This window comes from Coloeus monedula, assembly GCF_965178545.1.
Source record: "Coloeus monedula genome assembly, chromosome: 14".
In the NCBI taxonomy this organism is placed as follows: Eukaryota; Metazoa; Chordata; class Aves; order Passeriformes; family Corvidae; genus Coloeus; species Coloeus monedula.
The window spans coordinates 20,050,727-20,077,991 of record NC_138794.1 but is presented as its reverse complement, the minus strand read 5'-3'; the positions used below and the strand labels follow the sequence as shown (position 1 = coordinate 20,077,991).

At 45.9% G+C, this 27,265-nt stretch overlaps 1 protein-coding gene across 1 annotated transcript in view; it reads left to right on the top strand.

Annotated features, from left to right (window-relative positions):
* Positions 1-266: 266 nt before the first annotated feature.
* Positions 267-27,265, top strand: part of ARIH1 (ariadne RBR E3 ubiquitin protein ligase 1) — a 49,729-nt gene continuing 22,730 nt past the window's right edge. The window contains exons 1-2 of the mRNA XM_082290918.1: positions 267-788; positions 22,284-22,351. Of these exons, the coding sequence (XP_082147044.1) occupies positions 426-788; positions 22,284-22,351 (431 nt within the window). The 5' untranslated portion in view covers positions 267-425. The remainder of the gene's footprint in view (positions 789-22,283; positions 22,352-27,265) is intronic.

The following is a 27,265-nucleotide window of genomic DNA, read 5'->3' as shown; positions in this document are numbered from 1 at the left end:
ACTCAGTGCTCTGGTCTGGTTGACAGGATGGTGTTGGGTCTCAGGTTGGCCTCGATGGTCTCGGGGCTCTCTTCCACCCCAGTGGTAGGGTGATTCCGCGATGGTTCCCCGCCGCACCCAGCCTGGCGCCGCGCCACACTCAACATGGCGGCATCAGCGTGAGGCGGGCGGGGGCTGGGCGGGGGCGTGTCGCGCACCCAAGATGGCGGCGGCGGCGGGCGGGGTGAGATGGCGGCGGGCGCGCAGGCGCGGGCGGGTGGCGGTGACGCGCGGGGCGCGCGGTGACGGAGCGCGGCGGCCGCGGCCCTTTGTTGGCGGCGGTTGAGGCGCGGCGGGGCCGGGCCGGGCCGGGGCCAACGGCGGCGGCGGCGGGGCCGGACGCGGGGAGGCCGCGGGAGCCGCCGCCGCTCCCTCAGCGCCTCGCCATGGACTCGGACGAGGGGTACAACTACGAGTTCGACGAGGACGAGGAGTGCAGCGAGGACAGCGGCGCGGAGGAGGACGAGGAGGACGAGGAGGAAGACGAGCCCGACGATAACCTGGACCTGGGCGAAGTGGAGCTGGTGGAGCCCGGGCTGCGCGTCGGCGGGGAGCGCGACGGGCTGTTGGGCAGCGAGACGGGCGGGCTGGGCCCCGGCGGTGGCGGCGGCGGCGGCGGCCTGGGCGGCGGGCCGGGCCCCGGCGGCGGCCCCGAGCAGGAGGAGGATTATCGCTACGAGGTGCTGACGGCCGAGCAGATCCTGCAGCACATGGTGGAGTGCATCCGCGAGGTCAACGAGGTCATCCAGGTGCGGCCCCCCGGCACCGGGACTGGGGGGGACACACCGGGGAAGGGGCGTGGGGGGTGGCGGGACGGGTCAGCGGCCTCCTGAGGGGCACCGGAGCCGGCCCGTCCACGGGCCAGGGCCTCACACACACCTGTCGGCACACCCCGAGGCTGGAAGGGGCTCCTCGGTACCTCCCGGGGCTGGAGGGGACTCAACTCGGTATCCCCCGCCGCTGGAGGTGGGGGGGGGGGGCTCTTCTCGGTACACCGTGGGGGTGAAGGGGACTGCTCGTCACCCCATTCTCCCGGGAGGCTCCTCGGGCCTGGCCAGGATCTCGCTTCCTGCCGTGGAAGCGTCGGGAGCGAGGCCTTTGGCACTGAAAGGGCTCTTCTTTCTTTGTGTGTTTGCGAGCTGCGGGCCGTAATCTATGTTTTTTCCCTTATTCTTCTCCGTCCTCATGGTGTTCGGCGGGGTGTAGCTCCTCCAGCTCCTTCGGTAACCCCGCGGAGTCCGTGGCAAGCCCTGGAATTCCAGGAGAGGCACCGCTCTGGTTTTGTTGCCGTCTCCCCTTCCCCCCGCCACACACAGAGGTTGAACCTTGTGTTTATTTCCAGCACAGACCAGGAGGGGTACAAGCAATCCCTTCACAACCGTAACTTTTTTTACCCTCAGTTTTTAAGCGCGTCTCTTTAAAACTGAAATAGAGTTTGAAATAACATTTATCCTCTTTAGATCGAATAATCTAAGTCTTATCTCTTGGCTCCTGAGCTTTTGGGGAAAAAATTCAAGCCGCTGAAATGATTCAGCATCCCTTTCTAAATATTCGTGGCAGGGTTTGGCTCCAGCTCACCATCAAGTTTCTGATACAGTTCACTTTTCTTCAGGTGATGGGTTTTCTTTAGTTCCCGTTTACTTACCATTATTCAGAGTAAATAGGAGGTGCTACCCTTTTTCCAGTATGCCAACCGGAATACTGTGAGAAATCTGTGGATACTAAATATTGAGGGATCCAGTGCCCAGAAAGCAGTTGTTTTGCTGGTTGTGTGTGTTCGTAAATCGCTTTATACACGAGATGCTTCAGTGTATCTTTTTTCTCCAACTGTCCTGTGCTCTGCAGTGGCTGGGACAGCAGCTTTAAAATGTTGCTTTATGTGCTATAAATCCCCTGTAGTTTATATGGAGCTTGATGCAAACAGCTGTAAAAGTATTTGCGTGCAAAATTAGTACATGGCATTCCTTGAGTCAAATTAAAGTTTATTACTTTAATGATAGCACTGCCCATGTAAAGCTGAATAAAGGAGTCTGCCCGGATTAGCTGATTACCCTGCAGTTAAAGAAGATCTCATAGTTAAACAGGGATGTTTCTTTGCTCCCAGGTATTGATCCTGATACAGGGAGGGAAACAATTGGGAGGCAGACATGCAAACAGTTGGGAACTTCAGGTTTTTACTCTTTAAAATAGCCATTAAGATCGTGAGTCTGTGTTTAATGATTAAGATTGCAGAAGTCATGGCCCAAACTGTTTGTATTGAACTGATTCTGACATATTCCTTATCTTTGTATAAGACAAGTGGTGGAAAAGTTGCTGCCAGTGAGGAATTGAGAGTGTTCCTGCTCCTGCATTTTCCAGACCCGACTGGTGAACTCACCTGCATGTCCTTCGTGAACTAATTTGTTAGAGAAGGTCCTGATTGGTGGTCTGAGCGGATTTGCCCCCCTCTTACACTGCCCTTGAAGCTGTTTGACTGTGTGCTCGACTTGTGAGTTGCAGAACTAGTGCAGAGAAATGGATTTAGGTGATGAGCCCCTTGTTCTGCCCCTGTCCCCGGGGTGGCAGCAGGAGGCCTGACACTATGCTGGGCTCTGCAGAACCACCCCCCGGACCCTCCCATGGCTGCTCTTGTGCTCCAGTTGCTGCCTGGGGTTTGCAGTATTCCTCCTGGTTTCGCAGAGCAGGGTGCACAAAGCCAGTCTGTTCAGAATGTCATGGGTAAACTTGGGACCCAAAACCAGCTTAGGCCCTGGAATGCATCAGAAGAGGGTAGGAAAACACTCAGTTGCCGTGAATGGCTATTAAATGCCAGCTTCCTGCCATCAGATTTCTGGGCTGTTCTGGGATAAGTGGCCCGACTTCGGCTGATGCTTCGGGATTTGCTCATTCCCACTCCTGTGGCTGCTGGTGAAATCTTCCAGCGCTCTGTTCTGTTTATTTCCTTGTGTTTGGCGCCCAACCAGGATTGCTGCTGCTGCTTTTCTGGTTCAGTAAACCTTTTCTGGAGTCACATTGGCTCGGGATGCTGCTGCGGATCCTCGGTTGCTGAGCTGTGATTCACTTGTTCCAGTCAAGTACTGGATAGCTTCGGTCCCTGTGTCTCTGCCATGGGCTCTTGGTAGCAAGTAGTGATGGTTGTGGTTACATTTTTGAGTGCTTTGAACTTACTTGTCCAAGGGAGGATGTAATGTACAGCCTGAAAACTTCAGCTGTAGGTCTTGTGCTCTCTAATGAGTGATTTTTTTAATAATCATGTGCAAGGTATAAATGGGATTTTGTTTTGTAGCTGTAGCTTAAGGAAAATGGAACAGGGAGCCACAGAGTATTTGCAAGGAGGTATCTGAGCCATGGCAGGTGTAACTCTATATTAAAACACTCAATTCAAGCAGTTATTAGCTGACAGGGCTACAGTTGAAGTGACTAAATTATTCTCCCATCCATTTGGTCATTTCCAAATAGAAGCTGTGTAAGAAAAAACATGAACTTTTCTGGGCAGGGATTTATCTGATGGAGACTTTGCAGAAGTAGGAGCTAACCTGTGACTAAGTTGCTGCTCATAGAGACTGTGGTTCACCTGGTTGTGTGGAATGGGCTTTTGGAGACATCTGCTCAGTGCCAAACTCTGCTATCACTTGGCCTCCCTAAGACCACTGAACCTACAGTGAACCAGGCAGGTTTCAGAATGTCTCAAATATTCTGAATATTTTACACTTGCTCTTTCTTGTCTGAGCATAAGCAGGATTTCAGGTGTTTAATGGTGGTTTTTGCACTGTATTTGGCACTTATGCTCATAATCTGATTTGTCTGTGTCGCATGACAAGAATTCCCCTTGCTCTGTGAATGCAAAAATAGGGATATGAATAACCCCTTAACCTTGTGCTGTTGGTTGGCTGAGATTTGTAAACCTCAGAGTATTCCTCCTGTCCTGTCCCTGTGATTAGGCGGAGCAGAAAGCAGTTTGCCATGGTGTTTGGAATTTTAGTTGTCTAAGTAAACAGGCGGATTTCTGGTGGTTTTCCACCCGCTGGCAGAATAAGTTAGCAAAGGACTGTAAAAACCTAGACACAGAGGTGCTGTGGAACAAAAGGCTTCCTCCTCCCAAAGGCATTTTCCCACAGTTGAATGTCTTCCCCATATTCTTCCTCTCTGGACTTTTGTCCAAATAAGCCACTGCCACTTCTTTTTTTAATATCAGATTGCTATTTCCATTTTTGCTCTAGATTTTTTCTGAAAATAAACTTGAAAAATGTTTAGAATGGCATATTTATTTCTGCTCTGAGTAGAGCACATGATGTGTCTCTGTAGCCTGGCTTGGCCCAGTGTTCTCCTTGCCTTGTTGCAACCTTGTGCAATTCCAGTACTTCCAGGTTGAATTAATTCCCCCTTTTTGCCTGCCTTTTTCTGGAGCGTTCCAATGACGTTGTTGTGATGTCACTGACCGTATTCATTCTTCCTGGACTTTGTAATGGTGAGGTGTTGAAAATACTGGGGCGAAGCTCTGAGGTGGCAGAAAAAGGAGCTGAGCCTCTTGTTTTCTTTCCCCACCCCACAGCGGGGATCAGGATCCTGGATGTGGCTGGGTTTTGTGCCTGGCCTGTTGTGCGATTGTGAGCATGTTGAGCTTCAAACCTCAGCTTTCTCTGGAAGGACGTGGCATTACTGGATCCAGCAAAACTTAGTCTAGCTCAAAAATATCTTTTCTTTTGATTAAAGGCTTTACATGAGATTTTTTAGAGCAGACCAGGTCAGGTGTAACATCAGAGCATTTGCAGCAAGTACAGGTTTCTTATTTACGTGATGGAGCTGGGTTCCTTCTTTGGAAGCAAGGTTAGGTCCTTGCTGGTAGAAGCTTTGCCATTAAAAGAAGCCCAAACCCCAGGCCACTCCAAAGTTAAAAACCCATGTTTGTTGAGGAATGGCTTTTCCCAAAGGCCCCTGGAGTTCCACAACCCTGCTTAAGTAGAGCTCTGTCACGGCAAGTGCAAACCCATTGTTACAGGAGGGGTCTTGTTAAACAGTAGCTTCACTTGCTTGGACAAAACATCCCGATTTCCAGGTGGAACTTAGGAAATCTTCCCAGTACTGGTGTAATTCAGCGTACTGTGGGCAGTACATTCCAAAGGTATTGTCCAGAGCAGGGATGACTTGCCAGTGAGCAACAGGAATTGCTGCTTGTTGCTCAGGGTCGTGCTTAAAACTGTGCTTAATGTTAGAGATGACATCTTGGAAATTCAAAGTGCTTGGATCTGCCTGACAAGCATTAGGTGGGAGTCTGTGGGTGGAAGCACTCGAGGCTGGTGCTGCTTCCATCCGGGTCCGCTCGCAGCGAGAGGTGCATTTGCAAACCTCCTCGTGTGGTTACTTACTTTATAACAAAATTCATGTTGGGCCTAAATGTTATGATGCTGGGAGGAAATGCTTTGTTAAAACCCCATGTTTCTGTCACGTGGTGTTTATAAGGTGTTTCATTATAGCAGGAATGCATTTAATATTTCCAAGGAATGGAATAAACTTCATTGTGACAAAGCATTCCTGGAATCTTGTATAAGCAATCACTCCAAAACTTTTGGAAATGACATGGTGTCTGTTCCTGACTGTCAAGACATGTAATTCTGAGTATAATAGAATTTTTTAAATATTACTTTAAATTTCAGCATTACCAGGTAGAAAAGTCTTGTTAAGTCTCCAGAGGAATTTCAACTTCATACTTAAATATGACCCATTTGCTTTGTGCTTTATGTTTCTGTTAGGCCAAATGCAAATCTCATGGTTGGCCATGTGTGAAAACATTTGATACTGGTTGCTTTTGTCTCAACATAATTTTCCCAAAATCACAGCAAGGCAGCCTTTTTCTCAGCGGCCTTGGGGTGCACATGGGGACAGGCGTGTACTGGGATGTTTTCAAAGTGAAACTGAAAACACTCATTGTTTTTTAGCTACTTTAAAACGTTTCTTTCCGGAAAGCTGAAACTAAATAGTAAATACAGTTGTTGCTGTTCCCTGTGGGTTTAATTTCAGTGAGCAGGACCATTCCTGCTATGCAAAGTAGAAGGGTTGTTTCTGCTATAAATTGGAAGCTGTGCCACCGAGAAGTCAGAGTTGAGACTGCAGTTGATGCGAAACAAGAGCTATTTCTGAGTGTTGAAGCATCACTGAAAATGAAAACACAGGTTCCCCTTTTATACTTGTCCCAAGCTCTGACCTTTAGTTTTAACCTTGCACGAGTTCAAGTCCCTAACAGCAAATAAACCCCAAAGCTCCAATGCCCTTTGGAAATGTAGGGCAGTCCTGTTAAATAGTTTTCAGTTTTCTATTTTGAAACTCATTTCTCTTCCCCTTTACTCAATGAATGAGACAAACAAGAATGTGGTTCTGCTGTTAGTGTCAAGTGTGATCGTTGAAGGAAGTGATGGTTGAAATCTCCACACTGTGTTTGTTTTAACAGCGAGTCAAGGGTTTCATCCAGAATTTCTTTGTAGGAGCCTTTTTTTTTCCTGGAGAAGGTAGCAACTCATTCCTCCACTTAGGGAAGCTGGTTAACTGGGAAAATTTTCAGGAGTTTGTCAGTAGCTGTGAAGGCCGGAAGTCCTCTCCACATAGCTCAGTCCTGAACTCACCTGTTCAGGGTCCTCCAGATTTCTGGTACTTCTGGAATTATTGGGATCTGAGTATTGTAAGTGATGTTTTCTCTTCGTGGCTGGCTACACTGGATCCCTGACAGCCACAAAGGATGTTTGGAGGCTTTTGGGTGCATACAAGCACATAATGCTGCTGAATTTCATCAAGTCTTTTAGTAGCTGCAGCAACTGCAAGGAAATTGCAGCCTCGTTTGTTGTAAAACACCTTGGGAGGGTTCGTAGTTGCTCAGTAATGCCAAATGGTGCATTTGAGCACAGCCCGGAATACAGATGCCTGAGGTTTGGGAGAGGGCTGCTGGCTTTGTGTGGGACATTGGTGCAGGAGGCTCTGAGGGGACGAGGCAGTCAGCTGGGAGAAAAATCATTAGTGATTTGATAATGGAAATGGTGATAATATTTAAGTATCTTCACCATCCCAGGTGTTTGGAGTGTTGGAAATCCTGAACTTGGCCTGTATAGAATTCCTTACCTCTCTCTTGGCTTTTGATCTTGACCTGTGATGGAAACACTGTTTAAATAAATGCTTTGAAAACTACCACCCAAGGCTTCCCTCAGTAGTTGCTTCAGGTGTAACCGAGTTTATACTTCACAAGTCTGTGCCTTTCCTGAGTTTGGAATGCCTGTGTAAGCTCAGAGGCTCTTGCAGGAGCGATCCCTTGTTTACACGGTGTAGCAATGCCAGGTCATTATTTCTGGTACTCAGAGCAGCTCACTATGGTGAGGGTTTGAGCCACTCTACATATACAGCGCTCAAACAGAACCGTCAGCATTGAGTCTTTTCCTTGTTTTTAGAGACTGAGAACTTTTTCCACATGCTGGGAATTGTTTCAGATCCAAAACCTGACGTAGATAGCTTTCAACAGCATCAAAGTTGCTTGGAAGAAGTGAGTAAGCCCTTGTGAAACCGTCTTGGATGGTTGTGGTGCATTTTGGCATTGCCAGCTGTCTTGCCTTGAGTTTTGGGCAACTTTTGGGAGCTGGTGGAGCGCAAAGCTGGTAGGCATTGCCACTGCCTAGTAAAAAGGGAGAAACAAAGAAGTGACTTTGTAGGGACACGTGTCTCCCCCTTGGTGTCCTCCCTCTGGAGAAGCATGGAGCGCAGACATCTGGAGAGGAGCACACAGCTTCTCCATGGCCGTGTTACGGTGCCTGTCCTTGTTGCCAGGCTCCAGCATGTCTGTGTGATGGCAAAAGGTTGTGGTCCTCTGCAGATGTGTCTGGGAGAGGAGCCAAATACAGCTGCTGGGGACAGGGCAGTAACTGAGAGCCCTGTGAGCAGGTGACTCTTGGCTCTAATCTGGTTGTAATTGAGTGTACAACCTACCTGAAATTGGGCTTCTTGGTCTTCTCCTGATGGTTTCCACTGGTGCCCACTTACTGATGTTGGCATATTAAGACCCTTCTTCCCAATCTTTCTAAAACATTCCTGGTTTTGTATCTTCCTGGTTAAAAACTTACATCCTAGAGCACCGTGTGGCACCTCTTGTTTCCAGGGACAAGCAGTGCAAGGATCATGTCTTGGCCATCTGCTTCAAAATTAGGTCTTGTGGGAGAGTACTTGTGTCTGAAACATGAAGGTGTGAAAGGCTTCCTGGTCTGAGGGGAGGGACTCTCCATGTACTGTGTCACCACAAATAGGCCTTTTTAGGTGCATTTTAATTCACAACAGATGAAGCTTTCATTGCTTTGTGATTTAAGAAATTTGGGAGCTGGAGGGAGATAATCCTAATGTTTGAAACTAAAAGGTTGGATATTTGCTTATTTCTTTTGCAGCCCTTCAGAAAAATTGTCTGTGATTGTTACAGTAATTTCACCAGATGAGGGATGCAGACTCTAAACTCTGTTTCCCAGCAGATAATCAGGATAGAGTAGGAGTTCCTGCTCTAAAGGATTCTACATGGGCACAGTTAAAGTCCTCTCAAAGTGGAGAACACACAGTAAAAACTTAGTAGAACCAGAAGAATCCATATAATTGCACCTGAAAGTAGTCAAATGGCAAAATAACTGACTTCTTTGGGTGTTAGTTCAAAGATTTTAAACTAATATTTGCTGTTCCTGTTAAGGAGAAAGCCTGAAGAGACTTTGTTCCAAGGTAAAGAAATGAAAATTTGAAGTGGTTCTGAAGGTTCCCACTTCCTGTCTGGTGTCCGTGGCTGGGTCAGCCTCTGAAGGAGCGTGTTGGGTGCTGCCCTGCAAAGGATGTTTCTTTGCTGTTTTTTTCAGCAAAACTCTTCCGGAGCCACAGATGAAGGAGCTGGTATTTGACCAACAAACACCCTTGTGTAAAAATCCCAGCAGGACATGGCTGTTTTTACTCTCCTGTGCTGCTTTGATGTGTGTGTGGACCTGGTGCTGTAGTGACAGTGCAGTGCTTTGCTCTGGGTCACTTCTTTGGGGTTTGCCTTTGGTTTTCTTAGTTGGGGTGGGCTTGGTTGGCTTGAAACACCAACACACTCAAACCATTGTGATGTTTGAGTGCCTGACACTCATCCCCAGTAGTGCTTTTTGGGATATACAGACGTGCACCCACCACAGAGGTTGTGTGGATATTGCACTTGGGCAGTTCCCATTCCCTGACTGCCTGGATACAGCTGTTTGCAGGGCCATAGAATGTAGGGAATCAGGAAACTCTCCAGTTAAAAGTGTCTCCTCTGCTCTTTTTGCTCAGCCCTCTGACCCCATGAGGAGCTACTTTGCTCCAGTTGCCAGAAGTGGTGGTGTTTGACTTGTTAGCTCTGTCAGCCAAACAAATGGATGTGCATCCACACCTCAACATTTCTGTGGCCTGTTTTGTGTGCACACCTAGTTAGAGGTGCATATTTAACTTTGGAAAGAGCTCTGGGGAGTTTTTCAAAATTTTGATCCCCTCTGCAGCTGGTAACTTTGGGCTTCGTGTGTTCTTGTGCAACAAACCCAAATGCAATCAGCATTCCTTTGTCTGGCAGATAGAAATGTGGAGAGGGATTAGAGGAAACCAGGAGGACTCACCTGAATAAACAGTCTCCCTTGCAATGAGCTTTCCTGTGTGGTTAAGAAAAACTTAAAACTAAGTTAACTCCTAGTAATCTTCATCCTAGTCATCTAGGATCTGAGAAATAGGGAGTGAAAGGAATGGTGTGGAAAGAAGAGTGTGGGAGAGCCATGTCTTGAGTTTGGATTCCAGAGCAGGAGCTTGGAAGTGAAAGAGCTTTATTGACCAATGTGTATTAAAACTGGGCTGAACAGCAGCTTTTTAATAAAAAAGGAGGAAGAGCAACATTTTGACTCTTAGTTAGCAGCATAATTTTTCTTGTTGGAGCAGCAGTGTAAAGTGGAAGGTCCTTGGAGTAAAATCTCACCTAGTATGCATAGAGGAAAATAACTATAACACAAAATAAAAATTCAATAAAAAATTAACAATTTCTGCGCACTATGAAGATCTGATGAGATAATGTGTCAGATGTCTTTTTTTTTATAGTTTGTAATACTTCTGCAATGACTGAAAGGCCATCTGAGCAAATTGAGGTGATACTCTCTGATTTATACACATTTTGGATATGTGTTAGCTTGTTCTGTAATAACCAGTCTCTTTATTTTATGTGGTAATATGACATGCTTGAAATATCCTTATTTGTATTGTTAATAGAGCTGAAATTGATGCTTGAAAATGTGCACAAAACTATTTCTGGCTGGGGTGACAGCTTCTAGGAGGGGAACAGTGCAAGGACTTGGAGTTCTCTTTAGGGGTGATGGATAGTGAAACTCTCTGGAGGGAGGGTGTTTGGGATCTCTGTCACTCTAGTGTGCCGTGATGTAATTCCCTGCTGTCCCTTGCCAGGGTGTCTCTGCAGGCAGCACTGGGATTTGGAGGAGGCTGGGTGCCAGCCTATTCAGTGCACTCAATTATTCACCAGTCATTAGTGTAATTATTCCTCTTGTTGCCCTGCACAGCAGTTGCAAAGGCAGGGCTGATTAGGTGGGTTTTTCCTCTTGCAGAAGCCCAGTGTCTTGATGATGGTAATATTTTAATGGGAGAGGAACAAGGGATATCCTTGTCAGCTAGTGCACAGTCCATCAAATACAAAACTGCACATCCAGGTTTGTTTCCCATTCTCTACCAATATGGAATAGAGATGGGGAATCTGCACTTACTTCCTAGTTTGACTCAACAGATGTAGAAACACTTCTGATTAAATGAGTGCAAGTCTGTGTAGAGGCAAGTCTTCAAAGCCCTTAAATGAGAAAATGGTGAAAACACTGGAGGTTTCCTGTTCTCCCCCACTGCTGTAGGACTTGTGTTCTGCTATTTCTGTATCAGATCCCACCAGACTATTTTCTCTTAACTCGGGGGAGCTCAGGTAGCTGGTTAAAAATACCTGCAGCAATTAGAGACTGCAGTTAGACTTTGAGGTATATCTTGTTGGGAGCAAGAGTGAACAAGCGATTGCTAAACTCCTTATGCCTCCAGAATATCCTTTCTTCAAAGGTGGCTTCTGCAGAGGCCTCAGAGGAAAAAGTTTTGGGGTGTAAACAGGCAAAATTGCTTCTTGTAGCGGAAATCCCGGCTTACAAAATAACGTGTTGCCAGGGCTGTGTTTTGTTGGCTGTAAAACTAAGTAAGAATAAATGAGCAGAGTGTGGTAAATAAACTGCAAAGTCATCATTAAAAAATGATCCGAGCTAGAGGAGGCTTGTTGGGAAAAGGATGCTGGCAGGTTTTCCAAGTGCAGATGCAGGTTGTGCCAGCAGAACAAAGTGCTTTTGCAGGTAAAGCTGCTTTTTGCAGGGAAGCGGTACAAGCCACAACCACATCTGCGCTGGGGCTGCTGCCAGCGTCAAGATGTTGCCAAAGATTACATCCCCAAGCCACTGCTGCATTGGCAGTGGTTTCCTGGGCCTAGAGAGTTTCTTAAGATGGCTAAATTATTATTTTTTTCCTTGACTGAGAGTTGTAGACTAAGGCATAGGCATCACCAGAATGGATTTCCTGCCTGTTTGTCAGGATGACATTGGGTGTTTAAAACATATTTTGCCTGTGATGGAGAGATGAAATCACCCTAAGGAATGTGGTTTTTTTCTTTCCTAAAATACTGTGGAGTGTGGTGATGCTTCACTGCGATGGGAAAACTTCCTCTTTGCCCAAGTGAAGAGGGAATGGATCATGAAGTGTTCCTTTGAAGAAGGGACAAAATCAGAAGCAATGAGGGACAGAATTGAAGAAAAGTACCAAGTGCTCACCTCACTGGGGCCTGGAGGAGACAGAGAAGATAGAAGAATGTTAAGGATTTTTTTTTTCTCCAAAAATGCTCATGTAAATCGCCCCTGGCTAAAAATTCTTGTGCCAAGCCCATGTCTCTCATCAGTCATGCTGTCGCTGAAGGGGTTAACACTTTCATGCCACCAGTGGCTATGTATCCAAATGTTTTTGAAGTAACCTGGCTGTTGCCAGGAGAGAAGTTATTCATCGGGATGGCTTTTGTTTACTTACCCTGGTAGATCTTTAACTTGCAGGGGTTTGTGGGTGCCACTTCATTGTGCTCATGGAAGCAGTTATCATCCCTTGCCATTTTCTTCTTCCTGTCTGTATATTTGTTGGAAAATGTTAATTATAATGTTCTGAACTGGAAGTCAAGATTCAGGACAGGCTGCACAGGCATGTTACCGTGAGATTTTTATGTAATGAGTTATTTCCCCCAAGTATCTGTGAGTCTGAGGGCTCTAATTTCTGGGGATAAAGCTCTGTTCATGGTCAGGTTATCTTGAGATTTTTAGGAATCAACAGTGCTTATCTTGAGGTGATACAGAGTTTGGCTGGATTATATCTTCTGTATTAAACAGCTCATGTCTCTGTGCCCAAGCACCCTGTGATAGGTGTTCTCCAGCAGTGCCCAGTAACAAAAGCAGGCGGGAGGCAGATCACCCGAAACCTGAGACTTAACCAGCAGTGTTTGAGAGACACCTTCATGTCGAACATACCTGGGGGCTGATCCTCTGCTTGCACACTGTCTAAGGAGGGGACACCCTTAAATCATCATCTGGAAGGACAGTTGGAGAGCCCTGTGCTGAGAATTTACAGAAGTTAACCCAGAAAATCAGTTAGTTGTTTTCAAGGCACGTGTTTGAGCCTACAGACAGACCTGCTGTGGAAACAGTCTCTGGAAAAAAAAATGCACAAATTAAGAATTTACCTTTCCCAGTATAACTGTGATGCTGAGTATTAGAAAAATACCTTCATCCTCCCAGAGTTTGTCTGATTTCTTCTAAACATTTCAAGTATGCCATGGCACCATTATTTCTTCAAGTTGCTTCTGATACTTCTTCCACTGATCTGCTCATAGCAGCCTCCTAACACTGCCCTGGACTGGATGGTGCCTTTGAATGTGCTTAAAGCAGCAAAAGCAAAGTTCTGTTGTCCTAAAGGTGTGCAAAATCCATGAGGTGCTGGATACTGTTAACTGGGAAATGATTCACTGGCCAGAGCTGAGGTGCCTGTTCCTTATGCTGCATGAGCTGCTGGAAGCAGGAGCCAGCAGAGCCAGCAGTTTTCCTCCCTGGTGTGGAGGAACAGAGCCAGTCTCCTACGGATTTATAAATCCCAGGATGTGGGTACAGCCCTTTGGGTGCCTCTGGCTCTGGGCCAGACCCTGGCAGTGCACAGCGCAGTGAAAGAGCCAAGTCAATGTACCAGTACATACTGGAGTGAGGGAAAAGAGCAGGGAGAGCTTTTTTGAGACTCCAGAAGACTGGTACAAAGTGATTTAAAGGAAGAAAGCAGATGTACAGTTCATCATTCAGCTTTATTCCTTTAGCATCCATTTCTGCCTGCAAACAGGACAGTTTCTGGAGCTCACATCAGCAGACCTGTACTTTCCCAGAAATACACAGTTCATTCAGGAGTTGAGTCACTGACGACAACATTCCCATGAAACCCAAATGTGGTGCTTTGGGTTGTTTCCTTTTATCGGCTTGATGGGTAGCTGACCTGATATATGCTGCTTCCAGTCTTTCCAACATTGACTAATGAAAGACCTTAAAAAAAAGTGCATTTCTGTCAGGCTCACGTGGTTACTTGGAGGACACTTGGTAGTAGTTCTTGGCAGTATTCCCACAGTTTACTATCAAAATCTGGTATTTGGTAGCCCAGGTGAATACAGCCCCCAGACACGGGTGAAGAGGTTGAGGGCCTGCCCTTTGCAGCTGGTGGGATAATGGAGAAAAAAAGTGGGACCTCTGGCTGTGCCTGGCATCAAAGTATGTCCCAATATACTTTACAGTCTTTGGGACAAAAAGATTTGGGGGTCTGTTGATACGGGAAGACCCAGTTTTAACATGCCTGACACGTGGCTCTTGGCAGACTGAGACAAACAGATTTCTTGGAAGCAAGTCCCTGTTGTCCAGGTTGTGCCAGCTCAGCTGTCTGGTGACACAGTGATCCTGTCTGTGTTAAAATAAACCAGTGACCCCCTTCACCCAGTCAGTTCCTGTGTTTGGTCACTTGTGTTCCCATCACTGACGGGCCGGTGGGAAGTCTAGGAGCCAGTGCTTGTGTGAACTTGTGTTGCTGCTGAATAAATACTTTCTGAGCTGGTCTGGTCTTGCCCAGTTATTGCCCTATTTCAGATTAAAATCATAATCCAAGTAGCTGTCACTTCATCTCATAGGCAAAAATAGAGCTGGTGCACAGCTAAGATGTTCTGGGTGTCTAGAGCCTTCCTCGGCCTCTCTGGAATCTTGTGCAGGGGGAGAAATTTCTGACCTGTGCTCTTGGGCCAAGCCATGGTGTTTTGGTACTTTTTGTCAGTCACTTCCTTCATTCAGTATCGTTTCTTTCTGTGGCAAAATGTGCTTTTGCTTTCCTCTTGAAGCAACACTGTGTATTTTATTCAAGCCAGGCATTGTTATATCTGTCTGAGATAAGAATTGAAACTGCCGCCGTGTGTAGTCTTCCAGAGACTATGTAGAACTGAAGGTATCTAAGGATGTTCTTTCTGCCTTAGGAATGCTTGTGATCTGGAGAAAACCCAACTTTTCTGTCTGATGGTGCTGGATACATTTGTGATCCATATATGAGATCAGTGCAGTAACTGTGTGTTGGGTCCAAACTGAAGTGTGGTGGGGTGAGAATTTCAATAGGATTGGGGTCATGTTGGATAGAAGAGGAAAAATGGAGCCTGGAGGTCTGGAAGAGCAGTGATACCAAGAGGGAAGGGGGCTCAGATATGTGTTGTGGATGCTGGTTGTGGGAGTGGTGTTCTGTTGACAAGCAGGGAAGGTGACTGTATGTCATTTGTGATGGGGACACAGAGGTACTGATTTCCTAAATATCCATTTGTATTTTGTGGACTGTCATCCTATCAGAGCAACTCTGTGGCGCTAAATGTTGACTGAAGGTTTGACTTGAGGGCGAAATTGGTGATTACCGGGGACTTGGAGTTTACCTGGATGAACCCACAGGCCCTTTACATCCATGGTAGCCAAAACTTGCAGGGTTTTTGCTCTCACCTCGTGCCCAGCCTGGCTGCAGCGCTGGGGGCTGTTTGCTTCCTCCACAGCGGGAGGGGAGATATTACGGAGCTGCTGAAATAGTAAACTGGAAGAATTATATGGAAATGATGCCATCACCTTCTCCTACTCTTTTAAGGCAAGTCTTTGCAAATCCTTGAGTGGGAGGCACTAGGTTGAATAAAGCCGTTGTGCAGCGTACTCCAGCACCCATGTGCTCCCACTCCGGTGCTCAGCACGGCAGCTGCAGTCGCTCAGCGGAGACTCCGGAAACCAGAGCTGGGGCTCACGTTGCCTACCCAGCTTTGCTGAGCTTCTGTTCATATGTTGGGATTTCTTGTGCTGGGAGACACCAGTAAGAGAGAAATCCTTTGGGCGATAACTGCTGTTGTGAGCAGTGAAACATCAGCTCAGGACCTGTGGGTCCTTCGTCTTTAAAGGATGGAGTTTATACTCCAGAACTATAGAAAAACGAAATAGAATCCAAAGTGTTCTTCAGTTTAAATGTATAAAATAAGGGTTAACATCTCTCTGTGTCCTGCCATCAAACCCTAGCTCTCCTTTCGCATAGCTGAAATGCTGGAAGAGACCTTCCCTGGTCGTTTTTAATTCATGTTGGGTTGGTGGTAGAGCTTCTGCAGTCTTATGAGAGCAACAGGGTGAATCCGTGCCATCTTCTTTTATTTAAAGTATTACAGTGTGAATTCAGTTTTTGCATTTCCAAATCTGCTAATTCATCCTGGAATTGTTGCTTTAGTGGTTTTTTTCTGATTTTAAAAGCTCTGTTAGACAATGGCTCTTCATTGCAGCTCCTAATCATTAACCTGAAAGCTTTCCAAAAGGCTCTGAGAAAATGTAAAGCAGCTGACTGCTTCATTTCTGCCTCTTGAACCAATTAACTGAAGTAATAGAGTTTTCGCCGAAGTTGCTTTTTATTATCTTCCCCTGCTAGAAGAATGTATGTTCATCAGAGCTGGAAACAGTCAGTAGAGTGCAGGTAAGTTACTACAAACTCAGATCATCAGATCAAGCTGCCATTTGGTGCCATCACGTAATGGTCCTAATTCAGTAGCTCTGTAAAACTTAATTTTCAGAATTAGGAGATGATGTGTGAAGGGAAGTTAATGAGATGGAGAAAGATGTAGGGAACTGAGGAGATGATCGGTGTCGAAGTCAAAGGCTCTGTATGTGTTAATGGGGAGTTATGATGAGGTGGCAAATCCCAGATAGAGGACAGCAGATGACAGTAGTCACAGGGAGCAGCCTGGCTTCTTGTGGAGTTGTTCAGAAATGGCAGGAAACTGGTACATTTGCAGGTGGTTTAGAGTTCTAACTCAATCTTCAAATATGGCTTCAGAAGTATGTGAGATGCAAAGAGCATCCCCTCAGTAGGGTACAGAGAATGAGCAGTACTGATGGTGTTATTATCACTAATGGGAAGATGAGCAGTATCAGATCCACCAGCGTGTTGTGCTGTCCCTCTGAACCCTGAGATGGCAATGGCAGAAACGTCCCGTGGTGTGATTCTCTCCCAGACCCCAGGGAATGGCAGAGGGAGAGAGCATGGATGGGTTGGCAGATTGATCCATTTAGCTGCTGTCCTCTTCTCGCAGCAGCCCTCTCATGTTCTGGCTGTAATCAAGCCAGGGAATATTAGATTACACGGAAGTTTTCCAGCAGCTTCTTGGAGTGCTCAGTTGGTGGTGGTTAAAAACTAGCAAGTTTGAGATCATGTCCTGGAAGTACTCAACACTTGGATCTCATCTTCTGTGCTGGCTTCCTGGGAATTTTATTAAGCTGCTAGAAATGAGGTTTTGTGCTTGTAAGATTTCCTGTAATTGTCTCCTGGAAGAATGAATGTGAATGGATCTCCACAAATGAAGGTCACTCAGTGCACTTGCAGAACAGTGCAAACGTTTTGCTGACAGTTGTATTGTGGTGTGTTTTAGCAGGTTAAAAGCTGAGTTGAGACACTAACTATATCTGAGATTATCTGTGTGGGGCTGGGAGAGATGCAGGTAAAGAGCAGAGGGTTCAGGTGGAGCATATACCAGGTCATTGAAGAATTTTGGGCTGGTGCCCCTTGGTTATTACGTGATGAAGCAGCTCTTTGGTGCCTGGTGTGTGGTGTTGATCACAGTCCCTCCTGATGGGGTTGCTCCTCCTCTCCCTGCTGCCGTAAAATGTGACCTGTGGGTGATTTATCAGCGCTTCTCCCGTGGCACGGTGTGCGCGTGACAAGCCTTGGAGATGCTGGGCAGTGGGCATTTCCACTCCGTGCTCTACTCTTGCAAAGCCTGGGGGTTTGGCTGGTTAAATATTTATAGTGGTGGTGTGACGGCTGTCCCCAGGTGCCACTTCACTGGAGCAGATGTTTGTGCTGCTTGGCTTCAGACCAGCATTAGCTTGTGATGGCTCTTTGCTCCTCCACCAAGCCAAACCCTCAGTCTTGTCGGCTGATGTGAAACCATTGGTTTCCTTCTGCTGGGGAATGTAAACCCAGTCTTGTGTCCCCATGGAATACAGCAGTGGACATTGCTGAGGTTTGAACCCTGTACAGAGTTCTGAGGCTTGGGCAAAGCCAGGGTTTCTGGAGCATCTGCTTGGATTCACAGGTGCAAAGCAGTTGTGTAGAAAACCCAAGCCTCTGTTATTGGGATGGAGATGCTGCAGTTGGGCTGAAAACTGTTGGAATGCAGAAGCTGCCATGGGTAGAAAACAAAACCAGCCATGGCATGGAAAGAAACAAAGAATTTATCAATATCATGTCTCCAGGAGGTGGGAAAGGATTTTGCTGGAGAACTGAGCTTAAGTTGTTCTTAAATGATTTTTATTTGCAGTAAATGCTGAAACTGAACCAGGAGCTGACTCCCAGCGTGTGAGGAGAAGGTGAACTGTAAAATGTGCTTTTCTCGGTAATAACATCAGGAATTAACCATGCAGCTCGTCTTGATGGATGGAAACATGAATGGATCAAGTGCTCCCAACTGTCATTCAGCAAATTGTGCTGCTTGGAAATTCTGATTCAAGCTAATGTTCTAATAATATTTAATTTATAATTCATTTAGGCATTTAAGTGCATCCAGATTCTTCCTTCCGATTCATACTTTCTTATTTTGACAGCAGAAAGAATTCTAACTCTTATCACTGATGAAGCTTCCAGTTGAATTAAATTCTATTAAATTAAGGAGTTTTATTTGAATTAATAATGCTTCTTTGGTGAAGTCCAGACCTTTGTAGGGCTTCCTATTGCTGTATCTCCTGCTTGCATTGGTGTGCTGGAGCATGGCAACAGATAAGGGCAGTAAATGTAAATACCTCTAGTGAAAAGCTGTGGTGGAGTGGAATTTGTTTGAAGCATATGTGGGACTTAGTTGCTTTGTTAGCACCACCTCCCCCCCCCAAAAAAAAAAAAAAAAAAAAAATCCCTGCTGAAGGACTGAGGGTGTTTCACTCTGGGCAGAGCTTTATTTGGAATGTTTTGTTAGAGAATCTTTTGAAGTGCCTGGAGAATTTCAACAAAATGGCTGCTTTCCTCGGGTTTGTTCCTATCTGGATATCAACAGGCTCACTGCCCTCGGCTCCAGGCAATCCGCCTCAGCTCCGACATGTAAAATTTAATAGGAGGCTGCTGTAAGTGAGATCTGCTGTTTCAGCTTTCATCAGACCACGTTTGGAGGAGAACGTGTTGGCCGTTTCCTTGCTCGCCGCCCGTCCCTGGCTGCTTTCCGTAGGAAAATTCGTCTTTGTAAACAGAGAACAGCCTTCGTAGGAGCGCGCTCTCGCAGCCGCGGGAGTAATCCCGTCTGAGCGGCAGCGGAGCCTGTTCATAACTGATCTGCGTGGTGTCACTCGTAGGAAATAATCCTGTGTGCCAAACGAGGAGGCAGAACAGAGCCTGTAACTTCCCAGTGCTGTGCAACCCAGTATTTGGATATTGCATTAATTTTTGCAGCATGAGTGTCCAAAGCAATGGCTGAGGATTGGTAAGGGCTGGAGTAGAACTGGTGTTGAAATACCACGTTATTTTGGTGGTGGTGTAACCCTGTGTGCCCAAGGTACAGGACGCAGCTCTTGCTGGGGTGGATGCTGTGGTTGACTCCTCCAGCACCACTCCGGAATAATTGTGTGGGAAGCCTGTGCACGTGAGCTATTCCCATGGAACAGCTGTTCCATGATGGTGTGCCTGGTCTGAGGTTGGAACAATCAATCCTTCATGCCAGAACTTCCAGCATTTGTATTTAACTCTGGTTTGCCCCTTAGCTGCCTCCCTCCCAGTCTCCTGTGCTCCCTTGTGCCCTGCCAGCTCTGATCGTATCCCTGTCCAGGGATGAGCTAGGGCAGGGCTGTGTTAATCCTTGCCTTCTGTATCCGGGAAACAGCCAGGGGAGGTTTGAATGCTACATCTGGGATGTGGCAGGCAGCGAAAGCAGGCAGCCCAGCTATTTCTGGTGGGAGCTTGTCATGCTGCTGGCGTTTCCTTTCTTTTTTACATGTTCAGCCAACAGTGCTGGAGGAAGCTGGAGCCCAGCAAGCCAGGAGAAGATGATAGCACCCAGAGTCAACAGTATAATCCTAAATAACGTCCAGTTCTGTGCCCTGACCTCGCAGTGCTGGGATACCTGGGGGCTCTGACCTAGGGAAACTTTCGGAATACTGCAGTACCTGTGCGTTGGGAAAATGGAGAAGCCACAGATGAAACCCTCTTGTCCTTTCCAACCACATGTCCTTTGGGGAGTGGTATTTGCTGGATCAGCCTTGTTCTACTTAATAATCACTGCAGACCGTTCGTGTTTCTTATCCATGTACTGTAACTTCTCCTTCAGTGCAGGGGAAACCTGCTGGCTTTTTAAAAAGTCAGCCAGAGACCACTACCTCCACTGCCTCTTAGCCTATTAAGCGATTAATAGGTATTCCCAGAAGTCTTAATAAGTGGCCAAGTGGGCTGCTGTGGCAGAAGGTAGGACAAGACTTCAGGCTGATTTTAATTAAAGCTCTCTCAATGCCTTTGCTTGAGAAATGAAGAAAACTGTTTTTCTGTACATCTGGCAGATCTCTGGGCTGAGTGAAGACTCCTTGTGTTGAAGAGCTGTGTGCTTTGCTGTCTGAAACTCATAACTGGAGAATTACAGGGGCTGGTATCATAACCAAGATAATCTAGAGATAAGATGGGTTTATTTACTGAGGTACATTTTCATCTTTGATTAAATTGCTCTAGGAATTGTCTAAGTGAGCTTTTAAGAACTCCTTTAGGTACTGCTACATAGTACAGATAGAGTTACAGAAAAGGATGTTGTGGAGACCCAAATACAAAATAACCTGGAAAGATCAGAAACTAGACTCTGAAAGGGGCTGCTGGAGGAGCCTTTTGATGAAGGAGACCCTTAAATTCCCATAGAGCTTCTTGTTGGCAGGACTGACTTGAAAGAGTTGAGCTGTTGGCTCCCCTCTGCAGGGCTGGATGAGGGAGGGGCACTGTCGGAGGGCTGGTGACATGTGGTTGTCAGCCAGGCACCTTGTGTTGCTGCAGGGAAGAGCTTGGATCCCTGTCACTGGGAGACTGGTTGAGGTATGGACCAGAACCACACTGTCACCTTGCAGTGTTAGGCAATACCCATTTCTGGTATCTTCTGCCCCATACTGCTGTCCAGATCTGCTGTCCCAGCTGTTTATGGGGCTCCACGGGGACTGGATCAGGGATCTGGTCTAACCTTTCTAAAGCTGCTTTTGTTCGCATGGGCTTTGTAAGCTGGAAAAAAAGATATTAGTTTGGCCTTAAACAATCTGTGCTGGCATTAATAAGAGTCAGAACACGCTGGAGAAGGAGTGGAGTGTCACTTTTTATAGCATAAACCACAAGACTGGTTCTTTGTGCTTATTACACTGTCACCCGAGGGCTTTATTTCAGTGACTGTTTTGTTGGTGGTGGTGGTGAAAGAGGCTGTCCTGCTTTCCCCTTGTGCTAATGCAGCTGTTTGTGTGGTCAGGCAATCAAATAGATTGGAGAACTGATTCAGTGAAAAAAACAACCGAAAGGAAAAGAGAAGATCAGTTTCTGAGGCAGTATTTGCAGCATAAAATGGCTGTAGTGGTACGGACTGGTGAGGGCAGGACATGCAGGGATGGGGTGGGATCGCTGCTGTGGGTGACAGCATTGGCTTTTGGCAGCATCAAGTTGTGGCTGTAGCTCCAGGGCTCAGGAAATCACATTGCTGGTTTATGTCCTACTTTTCAACAGCTTCAGAGCGTCCATTGAACATTGGCCCTGAGGCAAACTTCCATTTTGGTGTCAAATGGCAAAGTACACACAGCGCTCTCGCTCTCGGGGCGCTGCTCTTGTCTCCTTTGCATGTAAATGATCCTAAAGCTGAGCCCAGAGAGTGGATTTGGGGAGCTAAAATGTGCTTCTGGGGTGTAACAGAAGCCATATGGGCTGGTGTGTTTCTCATATAATCAAACTCTTGGCTGATGATACAGATTTAACTGGAAGAAAAACGTGTACACGAGTGAAGATCAGCTCCTATGTTACATCTTCTTATTGACCTTTCCAGGCTGTATTTCTTTACTTAGCTGTATGGCTCCATGAGTGTTTTCTGGATGCCATGGTGCTTCAGGAACATCTGGGGTCTCCCAAGGACTCTGTCGTCTTACACTGGCAGCCAGCTGTATTCTGGGAGAGTTTTCAGCCCAAGTGTTTTGATGGTCAGGGCTGGAATATTCTTGCTCTGCAGGTGGTGTGGAGGTTGTGGCAAAAATGGGTATGATGGGTGGAAATCAGCCCTTCCTGCATTTTACAGACATCCTGGAATTGCATTGTGTGGGCATGCTGGATATGGAGATGTTGGCACTGTGGTAGCTGTAATTAGTCTGGTCCTTAAATCTTCAACCAAATCCTCGTTTTATATAGATGCTTGGATTTAGAGAGTGGGTTTTTTTTTTCCTTTTAAATTTGTCTATCTGTCAAGTCCAACTGTTTCCCAGTCCATGCCGGTAAACATGTACGGTCTGAACAGATGATGTTACCAGAAACTCTGATTTTCCCTTTGCCTATTCAAAGCTCTGCTTGGTGTTCTCACTCTGGCTTAGTTACTCAATTATTGATTGTTTTTTCTCTTCTTTCTCCAGAATCCAGCGACTATCACTAGAATACTGCTTAGCCATTTCAACTGGGATAAGGAGAAGCTGATGGAGAGGTAAGCAGCCACCTTGGCATGCAACCACCTTGTGCCCGAGAGCTGGAAAAAAATGTTTGTTCCTGGATTAATTGAGGATGGATGAATGCACAGTGTGTGGCAGAAGAATCTTTTGTGTAAGCTCTAAATGTTCCCCCTTTCCCAGCTAAGGGTGACTCATGGCTCCTTGTTTTAATATTATTGATGCCTGTTAGAAGCTGTGGAAGTTAAGTTGCCCACTGGAAAGAGGGATTTCCAGTTTGAACACGTACAGGCACAGCATTTGGACAGGCTTTGGAAAAAAGCAAGCAGGAACAGGTTCTTGTTATCTAGCAACTGTTTTGGATTTGGGTTTAGCTGCTCTTGCCTGTCATGCTGGCATGTGTATTCCTGACATGTTTATTTGCTGGTCTGGCCAAGGCTAAATTGTTCCTGACTGATAATGGTCCTGCCTTGTCTTCATGCCCACAGCTCCAGGTTTCCTTCAGTGTGTGTAAATAATGGCTTGAATTTTGCCTCTCCCTCCCCCTCAGAGCAGAGTGTTCTATGGTTATTTCCCATCTTTGATTCCCAGCTCTTGGAATGTTGCTTGGAAAAGGTACTTTTCAGTTTGTTGTTGTACAGTGGAGACCAAAACCAGCTGCATTTGGTTCATTCCAATGCCAAATTTGGTGTTGAAGAGAGTTGAGGGAGCTGGAGAATTTAATTTACTTTAGAAAATGAGGAGAATTAATCTTGACCAAAAGGAGCAGTAAAGGCTGTACAGGGACTTGCTGTTTGTTGGGGTCTCTACTGGTCTTAAAAGTGTGAAGTGACCAGTGGGTGGGTGTGGAGGGCCTGGTGGGATCATTAGTTAGACTTTCTCTTAATTACCATTTCCTTTGCCGGATGATCAGGGAAAGATGGGAAGATGGGATGTGCTTGGTAAACCAGGAGCAGTTGTTGGTGCTCCTGTGAATTGATAAATGTCCCTTCCCTGAGCTGGGGGGGGGTGAGCCCCTGTAGTTTGGTACTCTGTCACCCAAGGAAAGAGGATCCAAGGTTTTCACACTGCTAGTAATTATTTTGGAGTACAAATATTTCTGCTATCCTTGGTTACTGGATTTAAGACATCTTCAGTCCCCTTTTTGTAATATTTTTGGTTAGTGATGGTGCTCAGGTATCTCTTATGTTTTGTTTAACCTAGATTTTTTTTCTGAAGTGATTGTGTTCTTTTACAGCTTTAGTCCTTATTTTCCTGAGATTGACCTCTTTTAGTTAATGTTGGAAGTGTGAAAGCTTGGTGTTACAAATATAGCCACTATTTAACACTGACTACAGCTGTTAAGCATTCTGATTTAATTCCTGCTCTGCAACATGTCTGTTCACTTGGTATTTGAGTTTCTTGGGCTGGTTCTCTTGGTCAGGGTCAAGTTCACTCTCCTTGGCTGCCTCTGTCTCCCTGTGAGATACCTCTACACAAGTGCACTGAAAAGTCACCCCTTTGTAGAGTAGGTTTTGTCCCTTGTTGTCAAAAGCTTTTTTTAGGGCTGCCATCAATTTAAAAATAAAAATTGGGCTGTGGTTCTGTTTTTGTTTTTTTTTCCCAAGGGAGGTGCCAGCCAGGTCAATGTGAGGTATTATTGTTAAGGCTTTTGCAGTTTAAGTACATGTTATATTTACAAATCCACAGGTAAACATGTTCATTAAAATACTTAACTCAGCAGGATTACCCCTGTGAGTAATAGAATATGTAACTTGCTTAGGCAGGCCTGTTGCACACTGGTCCCAGTTTTGGTGCTTATTGATGTCCTGGTGTATTAGAAAAACACCAGAACATCGTCTCTCAAGTGCCTGGTGCTGCCTTCTGTCACTTCTGCACCAAATAACTTCCATGAAATCCTTTGGAGTGCTCAGCTGTATTAAAGCAGGAGCAGGAAGCTGGGAAGGAGGCTGAGAGCAGGCTCTTTGTGTTCAAGAGGGTTTGGTCATTGCTGTGGTGATAGGTGAGGATTAAGGGGGAAAAACCCCAAAATATACATTTTGTTTGGAAGTTCCTGTTGTTTCATGGTGTATGTTTGCAGTTCCTAATCAGTGCCTGTTTTCCCTTAGCTCATGGTGAGTCAGCACGACCTCCCAGCAGCCTTATCAGACCTGGCCTGGAGGAAAGCACTTTAACCAAGGGGCTTCTCTTTTTTTGATAAGTGGGGAGGTCTAAGCTTGTGACATGAAAGTTTCTCTGTTTTCCCACTTTTAGCCTTGCTATGCCTGTTGTTAATGAGCAGCTTGTTACTGTCTGTGCCAGCTTTGTCATGGAGTAATTGCACAGTGGCGTTGAGAGGGCAGATGTGCTGCGGTATTTATTCCTCTTACAGTAAAGTAATAACAGCCACAATTGAAAAACTGCCCTCTCCCACTGGTGAAACACTTAATTGTTTGTGTGCAAAAGCAAAATTGGGGGTTTGGGGTGGATTTGTTTGTAGGATGGAAGTGGGGAGTGGAGGAAGTGCTAGTTCAGCCTCTGATATATGCTGCATGTGTTTAGGAGAATAAAGATGTCAGGTGTTATTTTCCTGTGTCTTGTAAGCTTGATTCAAAGGGACAGGAGAGCAGCAGGTGCAGAATGACCACATCACCTCAGAAACAAGTGAAGAAAGTGCTTTAGCTTGAACTTAATCTTGATAATCTTGCAATTGTACTATGGCTGATGGTGTCCTCTCCTGAGGGGAGTTTGGGGAGGAACCTCTGTGTGATAAAGAGGTTAAAATGCAGCTCTCCTGCTTTATGTGCCTTCCCCTGGTCATTTTGTTAAGAGAAATGTGTCTCAGCACGTCCCCAAGCCCGATTTAATCCCTGGAGGCGCAGCCAGAGGTACAGCAGTCCCTTGTAGCTGCTTATCTTGGTGGCCACATGTCCCTGTTCCTCTGAGCGAAGGAGGGATGTCAGGGATGCCCAGATTGCCTCTTCTGCAGGACCTGGCTGCCTGCTTTCCTTGGAACAAATAATGCTTTACACTCCTTAGCAGAGGTTGAACAGGTGAAAAATGGTGCATGGCAGGAGTTCTGATGTGGAGATATCTTTTACTGCGAGTATATTGCTGTACTGACACTCACAAATGCTCTTCCATGGAAGTAAATATCCCAAAGTGTGTACTGGAAGCAATTTTTTTCAGTAAAAAGGCTTTTTATCTTTGATACTCCCATGGGTAGGATTTGATTATGTCTGGGAAATGGGGATTGAGCAGTTACAGACAGCAGGAGGGAATTTTGAGGAGATAAAGGAGCTGACAGCTTGATCCCTCTGCCAAAAAGACTTGGTACTGTAATAGGTTTGGTCTTGGTAAGTAGAAACACTTGAAAACAATGGACAAACACTGGTTTGTCCATTCATTTTAAAATAGCAGAAAAGCCCCCAACTTTGTGGTGAAGCAAAGGAACTTTGAAGAATTAATAGAAGAAATTCTCATGTGCCAGAAGTGCTAGAATTACTCAATATCTGCATTGTGAAGGGAAAGGAGGGCAGAGGATTTCAAGGGCTGTGTAAGGTGCTGTGCTCCTCCCTAGGATGAAAATAAGGATGGAGGTACCAAGAACCAACCCTTCAATAGAGTGTATTTGAGGAAAAATCAGAATTCTTGGAGTTGTGAAGGAAGTGAGGAGGGATGCTGACATGGAGGAGCTCTGGAGAAATGTAGCTATCTTTTGCAATGCATTAGGTGAGATTTGCAGGAGAACTCTGGTGAAATTGTATGAGATCAGGGTCAGATCTGGACTGGGATTGCATGTGTTTTGGCTTCTTAGATTCAAGGAGGATGAATGGAAATGGGAATTGGTGGTGGAGAAGGTTTGCTGGCCAGGGAAGTCAGTGAATGTCACATGGAGCTCACCTGCTGTGGGAGGGAAGGGTGTTAGAGCTGCTGCCTGGGAATCCTTTGACCAAAGAACATGGGAAGGGCAGAGGGAGATCTGCCTGCATGGATGGGCTGTAGTGATGCTGGAACAAGTGGGAAAAAGGGATGGTCACTGGAATTAGGAGTTGTTCCTAACCACTGAAGGAACTGCAAGAGTCTCCTGATGGAGCCCTTGGCATGTTTGCATAAGGAGTGGTGGAGCTGTTGGACTTTGGAGTATCCATTGGAACTGCATGTTTTCAAGGAGATCCACATTTTCCTCTGCGTTTTCTGGAGTTCTTACAGCTCAGTGGCAGCATGAGTTTGAGTCTGAGAGACATTAATGAAAACAAATGTGGAAATTACTTACTCAGAAAGAAAATGCACGAGAAGAAAACAGCATGGAGAAGTAGGAATACTATCCATAGGTATTTAAAGGGGATAGGTAATTCCAGGAGAAAAAATTCAAGTTCTTGACATGGATATTCACCCTTAGAACCAGCCCACCACTACAAAAACCTTTGGTATTTCCATAAGCATTTAGCTGTCCATGAGGACCAGGGTTCAAGTTGCATCATAGCATTTGTATACAAAACTATTTTCCTTGCAAGCTTCAAACCCATCTGTGTGTCTGCTCTCTTCAGAGCACATCCTGTGCTGCTCCTGCTGCCTCTAAGGGCAGTTGTAAGGCTGGAAAACTTCTGTGGACTTAATATTTATCCGTGATTCTTAATAAACAAGTACTGCCTATAATGGGACTGCACTGAATTCACTTGCTAAAATTATCTAAAGATATAATTTTATATATTTAAATATAGCATAAAAATTTCTAAATATAATCCTCTAAGCAAACAAAAGAACTTGGTTGAGTTAAATCCTGAGCTAACACTGAAGAACAGTGGCAAAGCCTTGTGGATGCTGTGATGCCAGAATTCACCACTTCCTTCCAGATTCAGTGTTTTGAAAATTAAGATCTAAAATATGTGAACTGCACTGAGAAACATACGAAACAGCAGGAAAATGGATATTTTTAAAATTATAAATCAAGCCCTGTTGGTAGGTAGAGC